Source organism: Marmota monax, unplaced genomic scaffold (genome assembly GCF_021218885.2).
Source record: "Marmota monax isolate L192 unplaced genomic scaffold, Marmota_monax_Labrador192_F-V1.1 WCK01_AAM20220418_F8-fsc00336, whole genome shotgun sequence".
Lineage (NCBI taxonomy): Eukaryota > Metazoa > Chordata > Mammalia > Rodentia > Sciuridae > Marmota > Marmota monax.
Genome location: NW_026693839.1, coordinates 118,149 through 132,786, shown reverse-complemented (window position 1 = coordinate 132,786; position 14,638 = coordinate 118,149). Strand labels below are relative to the sequence as shown.

The 14,638-nt window shown below is 39.3% G+C and overlaps 1 protein-coding gene across 2 annotated transcripts in view; it reads left to right on the top strand.

Moving 5' to 3' along the window:
- Frmd3 (FERM domain containing 3) overlaps nucleotides 1-14,638 on the top strand; it is a 257,160-nt gene that overhangs the window by 157,441 nt on the left and 85,081 nt on the right. For both annotated transcript variants that reach the window (XM_046462436.2, XM_046462435.2), the window contains exons 4-5: nucleotides 5,787-5,865; nucleotides 11,708-11,805. In XM_046462436.2, coding sequence (XP_046318392.1) covers nucleotides 5,787-5,865; nucleotides 11,708-11,805 — 177 coding nt within the window. The remainder of the gene's footprint in view (nucleotides 1-5,786; nucleotides 5,866-11,707; nucleotides 11,806-14,638) is intronic.

Here is a 14,638-nt window from a genome sequence, read left to right as displayed (position 1 = left end):
TAGTTATTGAATGCAGCACAGATGCCTTCATTAGTGTTATTGTGCATGCCATGTGGACAACAGGGATATGGGGGTGCCATCTTTTGTCCTTACTCTAAAGCCTCCCCAGAAAAACATGGGATGGAGGATTCATTTGCTCAGGAATAAAAAGATATCAGTTGTATGAAGAGGCCAGGAGCCCCCAATGCCTCCTTGGTTCTCCCATAAAGAAAGCCTCAAATTTGTGGGGTATGAGAATTTCTATCTGCAACATCAAACCCTTTGCAGGTTCTGAAAGTCAGAAAAATTGATCCCACTTGTTGTTCTTCCCAAGAGTCTCAGAAGAGGAAGGCACAAAATATGTTCCAGGTACAGGAATTTCCCTAGGACCTGCCAGAGCTGTGGACGCTATCCTTGAACTCTGTTTACAGGAGACTTGGGGAGATTTTTCCTGGCTGTGAGCCAGAATTATATGAGAAAGATCATGAGTGTGTATATATTTCCTGAAGTTATGCTTTTTATTTCCCTATGATTCTTTATGATGATTCGAGAAAGATTTTTGTATGTTAAGGAAAGCTGCTAAGTGATGTTTCTCTCTCAGAAACCCTATTTGTTTCTAAAAAGATTTGAGTAGGGTTGTTGGTTAAAAATAAAAACTTCTTTTTTTTTTTCATTTCCACCAAGGAGCCTGCTCAACTAATCATTTCCTCTCCCCAACTTCATTTCTGGGCAAGATCTCAACAGAGATGAGAAAGTCTGTCTCTGCTTTATAAATGGCTAGACCTCTCCCCATGTTCTCAGTGTTAACCAGCCACCAAAATAATGATCCCTGGGATATGCTGATACAAAAAGGGGCCACTGAGCTGCCCTGAGGATATGCTTGGCCTCCTGTCTGGCAGGCATGGGTTGGCTGGGAGAGAGAAGCCCTGCTGTTTTCAGAGCAATTACATGCTCCTGGCATTTAAGAGTGGGGTTTGCATTTTTCCTTTTCTCTGCTACTCAGTGGTATTCTCCGTTTTTAGCACTTAACATGGCTGAGTAAATGTTTTTCAGCTCTTGAGCTGAGCTCAATTCAGTCTTCCCCATCTCCTCCCTCCCATTTCCACCTCCTGTTTCCTGCTTTTCTGCTGGTAGGAGTGTTTATCCCAACAAAACAAAGTCTTACATTTACATAATGGCCTGTGTTTCTGTGCCAAAAGCTCATCGAATATGTCTGGGAGTGGAGGCTGGTACTGTCCCCACTTCCATACAGGAAACAGGGATTAGGTGGCTTTGTTAAGATCACTGCTGGAAGAACACTTCAAAACTTGGAGTCTCATCCCCACCTTCCTGTGTGACCCCTCATAGATGTTGGAGTCTGAGTATCAGAGCAGAGAAAGACCACCATGCCAGTGACCTTTCTGGCCAAACTAGTAACAAAACACAGTGGCTGCTCATAGTGACACTGATGAGATACGGCCCCTGTGCAGGGTATGGGTTTTATTGGTTCACAGTAGCTCCTTTATCAGATGTGTCTATTTACTGATTCTGCACCAAATGTTTGGCTCAGATGAGACTCATCCTTTACTTCACCCCCTTCCCTATGACTGAAGAATAAGAAGATATGGAAGCTGGGTTTGATGGAGTTGCTTAGCAGCCGCAGAAGGCAAAAGGCAGCTCTCTACAGGGATTTTCAGGACCTTGGACATGTCCCAAGGAGTAAAAATGCTGGCTTCCAGTGGAACCCTGAAGTGTCCCCTTCAGCAGTTACACAGCTGGTGTTTGTTATTGACTAAAAATTTTAAATGCTCATGTCTCTTTTCCTGTTTGGTGTTCTAGAAAGTGTGAAGAAAATTGCAATTACCTTCATGGATTTGGTTGGAGGGTGGTGTGAAGAGCCACAGAAGTGGGAGTCTACTCTGACTCCTTAAATCCTCTCTTTTTCTTTTCTGTAATAATATGACCTTCTAATATCATGCATATATCATTTATTTTGATTTTTATACCTGTTTACCCCACTAGAATGTGTTCACTGTGAAGATAGGATTTTTTGCCTGTTCAAATTTGCTGTTATTTGTATAACACCTAAAACTGTGCCTGGCAACTATTAGGTGTTCAATAAATAACTGCTGATTGAATTTAGTTAATCTTCAATCTAGAAGTAGCTACTGTAACCAAAACCAGAGTATCTGAATTTGTTCCAGATGTTGAGGGGGCTGCCTGGTGGGATCAAGAAGTTGAGATAAAAGAATTTGAGGTTTTCAAAATGTGAATACCAAGAATTGCTGTAGCGATTCAGACTCTGGACCTTCTGGATTAGTATTTTAATTCTATCACAGGAATCAAGGAACTGATGTGATGGCAGAGTCTAGCTGTTACTTTTGACATCTGCTTGATGCTTCAGATTCATTGTTTGTTACTTCATTAACTTAGACAGATGGAAGGTCAATTATTTTTTTTCTGTTTAGGGTCAATCTTACTGATAATTGCTCTGGGGATAACATGTTGAACAGACATATAGGTCATACCATCATAAATTTTGTCATCCATAACTAGAATAGTATTTTGGGGGTAATTATCCTTTTGAGCTTTTCCAGCTTTGTAAAGAAGCATTCTTTGACTTTACTACTTTTTAAATGATATGATTTTGCATCCAGATCCTTAAGTGAGTTTTTCCAAGCCTAGGTGAAGAGGTTGAAGTTCTTGAAGTTCAGTATGGAACCCTGGACTTACTGGTTCACTGTGCTGGAACCAAGTGCTCCATTTAATACAGAAAACTCTTTCGTTGGTTGTCCACAATACATGAGGCTAAATGGATACGAATGACACAGTAGTGGGTATATGAAGGTAGAAGAGAACAGAACATTTTGGTCTTGAAAAGTGTCTCCTTCTGTTTTTGTTCTGCTGCCAGCTACCACTCCTTGTCTGATAATGGTCTACTGATGAACATATCATTAGTACGATGTATAAATCTCTTCCTAGATCACATTCCAGAAAATGGAGGGGGATATTAGAGCATAGTGGGTTTTTAGGTGTAACTTAGCAACAGCATATGTGAAAAGAATTAAGAGAATAGATTAAGAGTGTTATAAACTCCAAGTGAGTCAACATTGAAGCTGCTGTTGCGAGGAAGCAATAATTATGCCCAGCAGCCCCTGGAGCGCCATGGTTGAGGAAGCACAGAGCAGATGAGAAAGTACTCAGGGCAAGGACGTTCTGAACTCTGACATGAGGAGGAGAAAAGAGAACTGGGAATGTAGGACCATGAGTGCTGTCTTCAAAGGAGGTGGGCTCTCCATGTGGGAGAAGCATTAGATGTTTTTGGTTCTTCAAGTTTGAAGTGAGGTTGACTGGATGTAAGGATTTCCTGGGCTCAGAAATGTACCAGAGAGGTGCCCCTAGGCCCCACTGCCTGGTCCTTTAGGAAAAGTACTATTCCTGACTTACATGTAATCAACTCAAATACCTACTGAAGCCAATGCTAAGTCATGGCAAGTAGGTATGCTACCCAGGAGGTAGAGAAAGGACAACATCTTCTGTGATCTTCTTCTTTTCTAGTCAGCTGACTTTATTTTTTTTTTCTGCTTCTTTTGAAACACTTTACAATACCTATTGACTTGACAATTCAACTTTTGGAGACTGTACTTTATAAATAAAAATTAGAGTAGTTCATGATGTATGCACAAGCGCATGTGGGTGTATATAATATATATAATATATAATATACCTATTATAGAATTGTTTGAATTGCAAACATGTGGAAACAACCTGAATGACAAAGAATTATTACAGTGGGTTGGATCTATACCTGCTATCTAGGAAGACTAGGCAGGATATAGAGTTAAGTGAGATAAATAAGAAAAACATATAGTATGATTTCATTTTGAGAAAATAAATTTTAAAAAATTCCTCTATGTAAAATTGGGCTTAGTATATGTTTTTGTGAGGATGGCAAAAGGAGTGTAAGAATGTAGATGAAGTTAACAATGGTTGGAGAGCTTGGGGGTGGATGAGGTCTGGTAGGAATCTGAGAGACAGAAGATGCAGGAATAGAGATGAAGGAAATCAAAGGGGAGGGGAATGGCTGCATGTTCATACATATGTGTGTTTGTGTCTATCTTTATTGCTTGTGTTTAAGTATATTAATTTAGAGGACAGGAAAAAAGACAAAGGAAAGAAAGGAAGAAATAAAGAAAGAGGGACAATTCCTTTCCTCTCACATGTTAATCCCATCTTTGGTTTTACTCCTCTTTTATAAAAATGCTCTCAAACTTTCTGTTAAAGACAATCTGGAGGTTTTATAATGAAAAATCATCTTTCAAGTTTTAATAATTTAGAGATGGTGTTTTAAACAAAAGGAAATCTAAAGAATTTTCAAAGGTAAAATATTTTAAGTTAAGACTGAATATCTTGATATCATGAACAATGAATGACGGAGACTTAGTTGTATGTTTCTAAGTTGTTTTTTGCTATGTAGAATGTGTCCGTTTTCTCCTAGTACTTCAGAAATATGTATACTTTCCTAAAACTAGAGAACACAGGATCAAGCTAAGAGCACTGACCCAAAGCTCCTAATTTACTATAGAGAAGAGTACTAAGGTGTGTGTGTGAAAGAGAGGGAGAGGGAGAGGGAGAGATCAGTTTTTCTTTGCTAAGATAGACATAAAAATACCACTGTTTTCTTGGGATTTGGATGCTTTCTATTAGATTATTTTAATAATTATTTTCCACATTAAATTATATCCATTATACCTTCATATTTGAAGCAGACGTTTCTTTCTACATAAAGAATAGCTATACATTGTAGAATTGGCTGGTTATTTAGCCCTTGCTTATCTTGAAATTGGAATTTGGGGAGAATAGGATGCTGTTTCATATTCCATCTGATGTGGACCCAGAGCTGATACCAGGCAGCTATACTGATTTATAAAGAGGCAAGTGAGCAAGTATGTCAGATCTATAGGAACAGTGATAGGGGCATAGTTCCTTGATTTTAAGGTGTTCAATTAATATACTAACTCAAATCTTAATGTATCTTACTTCACATATATGCATTTATTAGGGTAATTATGCAAATAAGCAATGGGCTTATAAATGAAGATGTTAACTAATAAGAACAAAAAAATTTGACATGTTAGAAATCCTGAGGAATCTCATTAGCTGATTTTTGATGCAATTAGAACATTCCAGAATCATGAACCTCAACTAGAATTGCTGCCTATATAGTACTATCTTGATTCAGACAAGCTAGAAAATTATAACAGTGTTTATTTTCATACAGTCAATGGCCTTATATGTAAACAATACTTAAAAAAACTATAAAGTAGGCTCTGCATGGCTATTTACATTTTTTAAAGTCTCAGTTTTAATTCAAAGGCACCATCATTTTGGGAAAACTAGTCATGTATAGTGACATTTTTCCACTTCACAGGCTGAAATATCTTTCATGATCCCCCAAACCTGAATGGTGCTAATGGGCAATTTATCTGTCACAAGTGGGTGGGAAGAATCAGAAGAGAAAATGTCTGTGGAGCTGTGACCTGAAGAGAATAAAGGAATGAAGGTCAGCTGTGATGTGGAAAGATGTCCTCACTGACTAGGTTGCTTGTATTCTGCATTTGCTCTCGGCGTCCTGTCAAGCATTTTCTTTGAGTTTTGTTGTCACTGTTGCTTTGTTTTCTTGGGCATTCTATCTGCTTCTCCTGGAGAGGCACCCTTTCCCCTGCCCCTCCTGGCTAGTCCGTGAGGCTTCATGGCTGACGTTCCTGTGTATTGGAGTCCGTGGTCTTCTGCTGCTTATCTCATGCCTTTTCTTTATGATGTTTCAGCTCATCCACCATACACCATGTGCTTTAGAGTGAAATTCTACCCACATGAACCCTTGAAGATTAAAGAAGAGCTCACAAGGTATTTTCCGTTTGTTTGTATGTTTAACTTACACCTTTAACCAGCCGTGGCCTCTGCCATCTTACAGGCTTGGAGGCGCCTCTGGTCTAGATCATAACCTCTCAACCAAGCAGGCGCTAAACTCAGCCATTTGGCCAGAAATGCTTCTCGTACATTTAATTGTCTTGGGATTTTTTTCCCCCCAAACAATTGTCACTGGGAGTGTAATTAGCTGCACAAAAAAGCAGTGGTTTTGAGGGGGAGGTACTCTGAAAACATCTGACAGTGGGATGCTAAAAATAAGTAGAAGAGGACTGTCTTTAGGATGTGGGCAAATTCATAGCTAGTGCAGCCTACTTTGGGGATCTTAGCTGTTCTGGGAGGAGAAAGATCACAGTCCAACAGAGTGGACAGTTGGTCATTCAGCTTGCTAAATGATGACCCCACTGGGGCAGGTTTCCCTTCCCTTATAGACTTTTCTAAGTTTGAAGTTTCCAGTTCTCAGATCTCCTCCCTTCACATCTCCCTCTGCTGGGGTTACATTCAGTTCACCTTCTGGAGGTTTTGCTTTTTGGCAAATGTTGCTAAGCAGGCCTCTCCCCAGGGAGGCCAACTTCATGGTGGATGGAAGAGAGAGAGAGAAATTGTGCACTTCATTCTTGATGGGGCTCTGATTTGGTGACCCCCCAAATCACTGTGTATAATCATCTCTCAAAATAATCGGCTTATGTGCAGATGCAATAGAAAAGCAAATGCAAATTGCTCTGATCATTGGCAGGGGGAAAGATAGGGTTTTTAGGTATTTTGCTTTCTTGTTACCCAGAGTCTCTGTTAAAGCTTGACCCCAGTGGCACTGAGGTGACTTTGGAAGAGAGCAGATGGTTCTGTTCTCTATGATTAATTTGCTAACAGCCATTTAGAGAGGTTTGTGCTGGGGGTAGAGGAGTAGGGAGAGAGGCTATGTATGTGTGTGGAAAGGAGGAATTAATAGGTCATTATTTTACAATCTGTCTCTTTTTTCTTTTTATTTAGGTAGGTAAAATTCATATAACAAATTAATTCCATGATCAAATAGCGTACAGCTCAGTGGCCTTGAGTACACTCACAACAACCATCAACACTATCCAGTTCTAGAACATTTTTTATCATCCCCCCAAAAGAAACCATATACCCCAAACCAGTCACTTCTTATAGTCCCCTTTCCCAGCCCCATGTCTATTTTCTGTCTTAATGAGTTTGTCTATTCTGAATGTTTTATATCAGTGAATTCATAGAATATGTGTCTTTAACCTGATTTTGGTTTGAAAATTTATTTGATAATTTCTTCCTCAGTTCTGGCTATCTAGCCAGGGCGAGAAGCTGGGTGAGTTATCAAAAACAAACAAACAAAACCAACAATAATAACAGACAAAAGAAGATATTTGTTCTGCACTGAGGGTGTTAATGTTGTAGTTAGGAAGATGAGATTTAAAAAAAAAAAACTGCTTTACTTTTGTCATTTGTTTTCTCCACAATCTTGTCTGGAGGATAAAAATCGAATGTGTCACAGTATAAATTAAGGATGGATCTTTTGTTGTTGATGAGAAAGGTACTATTTGAGAGCAAAAGAATACAAAGTTTTCGTTAATAACCCTACTTAAGCCCCTGTCAGTTGAATTTGCTAATATTTTCCTGACTTTGACTAAATAACTCAGGCACAAGCAGGGAATATTGTGAATATTTCAACATTTCCAAAGGAAGTTAAGAAGTCCTCTGCCTCTGCATAGATAGATTTTTTTCCTATATGTCAAATGTGTCACACTATTATGTATAATTAAAATGTACCAATTAAGACTTAATTGAAAAGGAAAAAAATTAAATGTGGCCTACTTTTAAATAAATCTGACAAAATAGAAAAAAATACATTTTTTCTTAGCATGGTCCTTAGCATTCCAGACTAATTTACAAATTGTGCCCAAGTACTTATAGTTTAAACCCTTGTCTTGAAAGCATTTAGCTTTTTCTAGTATGGTAAGTTATTATTTTGTTGTAAGATTTGACCTAAAATTTGAAGAGGATTTAATATATGAGCAGTTGAAGTCCCATTCATGACCATGCTTATGAATAAAGAAATGTTAAGGAACAGGTTTAAAAGGGCAAAGCAACAAAAATACCCATGAAAAAGCACATTTGAAATCAGTTTTCATCCTCTCCTCATCTCTCCACCATTTGAGCAGTCATCTTACAATCATTTAGATTTCTGAGCTTTTATAAATGCCATATGCAATCAAATGTAGCCAAAAGTATGTTGGTTTAAAACATATTTTTAGTGAGAACCATCTTTAAATTCATGGAAGCAATATCATTTATGGCAGCACAATAATTCATGCCCCCAATCCTCTTGTGTTTTGGTTGCTTAATCCTTTCATGCAGGAATGATACTAAGGAAGATGGATTATTTTTTGATGGTGGTTGTATTAAAAAATGAGCATTCTGAACCTGAAGCCATCAAAAGCCCCCATGGATTATGTTGAGTCTGCAATAAATCCTTGATTATCTCCAGAGATCACTGATATAAGCAAAGACCCAAGATGTGATGCTGTGAAAGCTGATTTTCTTTTCTTAGGAAGCTTTCATCAAACCTGATTTCTGAGTTATAGGATTAGAACCCAAACCTCTCATTCATTAGTAAATAGTTGTTTAAATTTTTTCCACTACTGAACTCATCAAAAAGTAGAAACTAATGCGTTTGTATTCAAAACACACATTCAACAATTAGAAAAGAAACCTCATGACATTTGGCCTGGAAGTTTACAGTCTTTAGAGAAGGAAAGATTTGATCATTTCAAGTACTTAGATCCTGACTTTGGTATTCTGGACAAATCAGGGCCATGGTCTTAGAAGTGAGGTCCCTGGACTAACTCAATGCTGAGCACAGTGCATAACATAAAGCAGGGTGAGATAAAGATCCATCCATTAATATTATCTGGGAACTTATTATAAATACAGATTATTGGTCCCTGCCCCTGACATACTGAATCTGAAACTCTAGGAGGGGACAGCAATCTATATTTTCATATGGCCTCCAGGTAATTCTGATCATGTTAAAATTTAAGAACCATTACTCTAAGATAATTTGTATTTTCAAAAGCACTGGTTTCTTTTGGCAGACATTAAACTGTATAATACAGTGGGGTTTAGTATGGTCACAAGGTTGTGCTACCACCATCATGATGTAATTCCAGAATATTTTTATCTCCCTAGTAGGAAGCTTGGTATCCCTCCTCTCAGTCCTTGGAAACCACTAATCTTGTTTTCTATCTGTATAGATCTGTCTATGTTGGACATTTTGTATAAATGGAATTATACATTATGTGACCCTTTATGTCTGGATTCTTTCACTTGACATAACATTTTCAAGATTTATCCTTGTTGTAGCGTCTAACAGTACTTTATTCATTTTTATGGTTGAATAATATGCCGTTGTATAAATAGACCACATTTATTTTATCTACTCATCAGTTGGTGGATATTTAAGTTGTTTTCACTTTTTAGCTATAATGAATAATGCTCCCATGAATATTCACATATGAGTTTTGGTGAGGGCCAGATTCTGATTTAATTGGGTCTGAGGTAGAATTCAAGGACTCACGGTATTGGCGTTTTTCAGAACTCTCCCTGATGATTCTAATGTGTAGTCATGGTTAAGAGGTTGCAAACTGGTGCATCCTGGCTGGGTTTTGTTTGGCACTATAGTGCTTTTTTTTAAAAAAAATTTATCTTATAGTCTAATTTTTATTTTTTCTTATATATATTTTTTTAATTTATATATGACAGCAGAATGTATTCTTATCACATACATAGCACACAATTTTTCATATCTCTGGTTGTATACAAAGTATATTCACTGCAATTCGTGTCTTCATACGTGTACTTTGAATAGTAATGATCATCACATTCAACCATCATTAATTACCCCATGCCCCTTCCCTCCCCTCCCACCCTTTTGCCCTATCTAGAGTTTGTCTATTCCTCCCAGGCTCCCGCTCCCCATCCCATTATGAATCAGCCTCCTTATATCAAAGAAAACATTCTGCATTTGTTTTTTGGGGATTGGCTAACTTCACTTAACATTATCTTCTCTAACTCCATACATTTACCTGCAAACCATGATTTTATTCTCTTTTATTGCTGAGTAATATTCCATTGTGCATATATACCACATTTTTTTTTATCCATTCATCTATTGAAGGGCATCTAAGCTGGTTCCACAGTTTGGCTATTGTGAATTGTGCTTCTATAAACATTGATGTGGCCGTATCCCTGTAGTATGCTGCTTTTAAGTCCTCTGGGTTTTGAAAATAATTTGTTGTAACACTTAAAATTCAAAGGTTTCACTTGTGAATCTAATTTCGATGTACTTTTAAGTTTAAAAATAAACTATTTTTTAATCAAAGGAACACACACACACACACAAATAAGCACTTCTATGTGTATCATTTTAGAAGTTAAATAGTACTAGAAGGTTTATAATTAAAACAATCCCCCTGTCCCCACCTTCCCAACACCCAGCCTTTCCCTAAAGGTTAGCACCCTCAACTTTTCTAGATAGTGGATATGCTAGACCAGTGCTCTACCACTGAGCTACATCCCAGCCCCTTATACCATTATTTCTTGATTTGCCAACTTTAATCCTTGTCTCTTGACTTCCTGCCATGGCGAAAAACTACTCATTCTTTCTTTCCTATCCCAACTTCTCTTTTCTTCCCCCATGACCTGGTTATATATAAGTTTTTGTTAAACCAGGGGTCAATGTTACTTTAACTATATATCAATATTACTCACTGAGCCAAATAATACATTGTAAACTCTTTTCCTCTACATACTTTCATTTTTCTCCAAATTTTCTCCGAAGTTAGTAGTAGCCTCATGTAATCATTTGTTTGGTTTTTCATCTACCCATTGTTAATTTTTTCCCAATGTTCCATCATCTCTGCTATTTCCTTATTTTGCTGAAGTAGATCTTCCAAGTTTCTTTGTGAAATCCAACACTTTATCATTCATATCTATTTTCCAACCAAGCCAAAAACCTGCACAATGCAAGGACCCAAGTTCATGGGCTTTGTCTCAAAACACAATGGTCGGCCAACTGCTTTTTCATAATGAGGAGAGACCAAAGCTCTGGGGAGCCTCACATCCTTGTCCCAAGCTCAATTTTCTGAGAAACTGGGCACATACTTTCCATAGGGCTGGAGCAAAGAGGTGGCTGCCCTCATTGTAGGGAGCCCCACCTTCTGCTTTTCTTTTCTTGGCCTCCTTGCACCAGCCCATTTCCCTGGCCACAGGTTTGCCTGGCCTCTGCAGGCATCTACATCCCTGAAGAGGAGGACAGGATACAGATGACAACTCTAATCGTGATCTGCTGGCTTTCTGGCCTTGTGACTAAGCCTTTTTGTTTTTTTTTTTAATTCATTAATGTTTCTGTCTACCAATGAGAAATGACGTGCTAGTCTTTTTACTAACTGAATCCGTTTCCTGATTCTTCATTTCAAACGGAACTTGGGTGCCCAATATCTGAGGTGTGGTGATGATGATGGTTGTCACTGTATGGGGGCAGTGGCTGCTGGGCCCTGTGACTTCCGTTAGTTCTTCTCATGCCTTTTGGAAAAGGCTGAGCCCATACAGCTTTGAAATCTGATAAGATCTGTTTAGCTACAGATACTCTGGATTTTCTAAAGGTTTTTCTCTGCTTGGAATGTCTGGACTGCGGCCTGGGGCTGGGTGGGGCTCTGGTGACCTGGGTAGGCAGAGCATGAATAATCCTCCTACTTCTTCCAGGCTTCAGCCAAAACTTAGAGCGACTATTTCTGCTTTTGTGTTGCAGGTACCTTTTGTATCTGCAAATTAAAAGAGATATTTTTCATGGTCGACTGCTGTGCTCCTTTTCTGATGCTGCCTACCTGGGTGCCTGTATTGTTCAAGGTGAGTCTGGCCCCACTGTGCTCTCTCCCATCATTGCATAAAGCTGCAGAGCTTTGTCCCATGCCTCCCCTCTCCCCAAATTGTGCCCATCCTCTTATGTCTGTGTTTGGAGGTGTGGTGGGACTGCAAATGTAGCACAGTCCCTTGCTCAACTTCTGTCCGAAGCCAGTGGAATCTTGGTGGAAGGCTGGTCTGAGATGTTCACAGTAACCTCTGCAAAGACAAAGTGTCCTACAAAGTCCCTAAATAGGGTTCAGAGTGTCTTTTTCAAAGTTGCTGAACTGTGTAGTTATTTAAGAAATTCTCTAGAGGTATGGATATTCTGTGTTTTGAGTTCCAACTACCAAACATGAGGTCTAAGGGCATTTTGAGAGGGAGAAACTGTGTCTAGGAAGGTAATTTTCAAATAAGGAAGTCATCCCCAAAGGATTTATAAATACAAATATATATATTCTCATCATATATGTATATATATATTTCCCTGTGTGTGTTTGTATATATGTGTGTAAGTATATGTTCATGTGTGTATATGTACACATATATTTTCATGTGTACCTGACTGTGTGTACATAAATATTCCTATGCGTGCATGTATGTATTGTATACATGTATATTTTCTTGTGCATATTGTGTATATGTACATTTTAACATGTGTATATGTGTTCATGTATATTTCATGTATGTATATGTATGTGCATGTGTATTTCATGTGATGTGTCATGTACATGTATATTTTCCAATGTATATGCATGTGCATGTATATTGTGTCTAATTCCTCAGTTTTTCTAGCCATGTAACAAAATGAAGAGAAAACTAGTATCACTATCTCTTATACCTCAGTTTGAACCTTTTTTCCCATTTCCTGGTTATTTCACCATAGACAAATTGCTTAAGTGCTTCATGCTCCAGTGTCTTCATCTATTAAATGAATGGTCAACCTTCTCCCTGGCTGTGTGATTTCATGAGACCATTCTGCACCAGGTGGAGGGAAGTGCAGGAACCTCAGTGGTGGCTGCTGTTCTTTTTAGGGTTAAACCAGCTGCAGGGAGAGAGATCAGTGGGAAACAGTGAATGCAGAGACCTGGGTTGGCTTCTAGATGCTTCTACCTTGTAAGGACAGTGTTTGAGAGAAGGCCCTCTAGTTCCTGAGGCAGCACATTGCTAGGGATGTGCCCACACTTGAATGAAGTATGGGTTGGGTGTGCTGTTCCCTGGGGTTTGTTGGAAGGCAGCTGGCCACAGGGGCTATTTGGAGAGACCCTGATGATCCAGCCATTTGTAGCAGAATGCTTTTGGCATGACTATGAGGGGGGAAGGAAGGGAGGGAAACATAGAAGGGGGGGAGAGAGAGGGGGGAGGGAGGGAGAGAGAGAGAGAGAGAGAGAGAGAGATTAGTGCCTGAGTGTGTCAGTTTATGATGGATCTAGAAAGAATAACATAGGTGACAATCATCTACCTGTCACAAGGCCAGATTTCATTCAGTGCTTAAGAGAGACTCTGTCCTTCTCCTGGGGATCTCATTGTGGCCCACCTCTGTGCTCATGGGATGTCCTGTGCTGTGAAATTCTTCCTTTGACCCTATTCCCAGGTGTATCTGTTCTCTAAGTATTCTGAAATGAGTGTTGGGTGTTAGTCTGCAAAACCTGAAAGAACAATTTAGAGGAGGAGAAGTTTATTTTGGGCTCCTCCAAGTTCTTTTTTGTTTCAGAGGTCTCAGTCCATGGTCAGCAGACTCCATTGCTCTGGGCCTGAGGTGAGGGAGAACATCATGCTGGAAGGGTGTGGCAGAGGAAGGCTGTCAGCTCATGGCAGCCAGAGCGGTGACAGGGGCAGAGAGAAGTCAGGGACAAGATACAAGGTGTAGTCCCCAAGCACATGCCTCCAGCAACCTACTTCTTTCAGCCATGCCATGCCTGCTTATAGCTACCATTCAGTAGTACATTCTTTATTAATCCACTAATAAGGTTACAGCCTCCATGATCTAGTCACTGCTTAAAAGCTCCATCTCTGAACCTCGCTGTATTGGGGGTTATGCTTTCCAAACATATACTTTGGGGAGTGTGCTGTGTGTTGCTTTTTCCCTTCCCTTGGAGCATCCTAGTGCTGTGTAGCAAACATTGGAAGAAGTGTTAGATCCCTTGGATATTTTCCAGTTTAAAGTGCTCATAACTAGAGTGATTCTGTGGTGGGAAGTAGTCCCATGGGCTGTGAGGTGGAGAATGTGCTTGAGAAAGCCACTTCTTTTACCCCAGAGTGAAGGTCTGTTAAAACCTCACATTTGTATTCCTTCGTTGTGAAGATGGTGCACTTCTGGTTCAGGTGCACTGTCTCGGGGAAGGAAAAGGGAATCGATACTAATCCAAGCAATAGACTAGCATCGGAGGATTTCAGAATGTATTTAGGCATTAGTGAATTACTGTCAATTCTCCAAGGGCATGCTCAATGTAGATCTATAATGGGAAGCTCTCCATCCTGTTTTATATTTCAAATGAAGCCACAAAAGTTCCATCCAGATGAGCACGGCCCTATTTCATCTTCTATTGCTATTATCATTGACCACACACACAAACGTGGCTAGGAAAGTAGAGTTGGAAATGGACTGACAGACCTTGAAAGAACCTTTTGTCTCTAAAATGCAGTACAGCCCCTGGGTCATTTGTAGCAAGTTCAGTAAAAGCTGAGTTCTCTGGTGCTTAGACTGAATATTTAAGTAGCTCCGGAGGTCACTAACAAATGCAGATAAAGATGGGCTTTGTCAGAACCACTTATTCATGCAGAGTAATAAGGAAGGTAGAGTCACTGACTAGAAAGTGGGAGGTTATGTGATATTCTA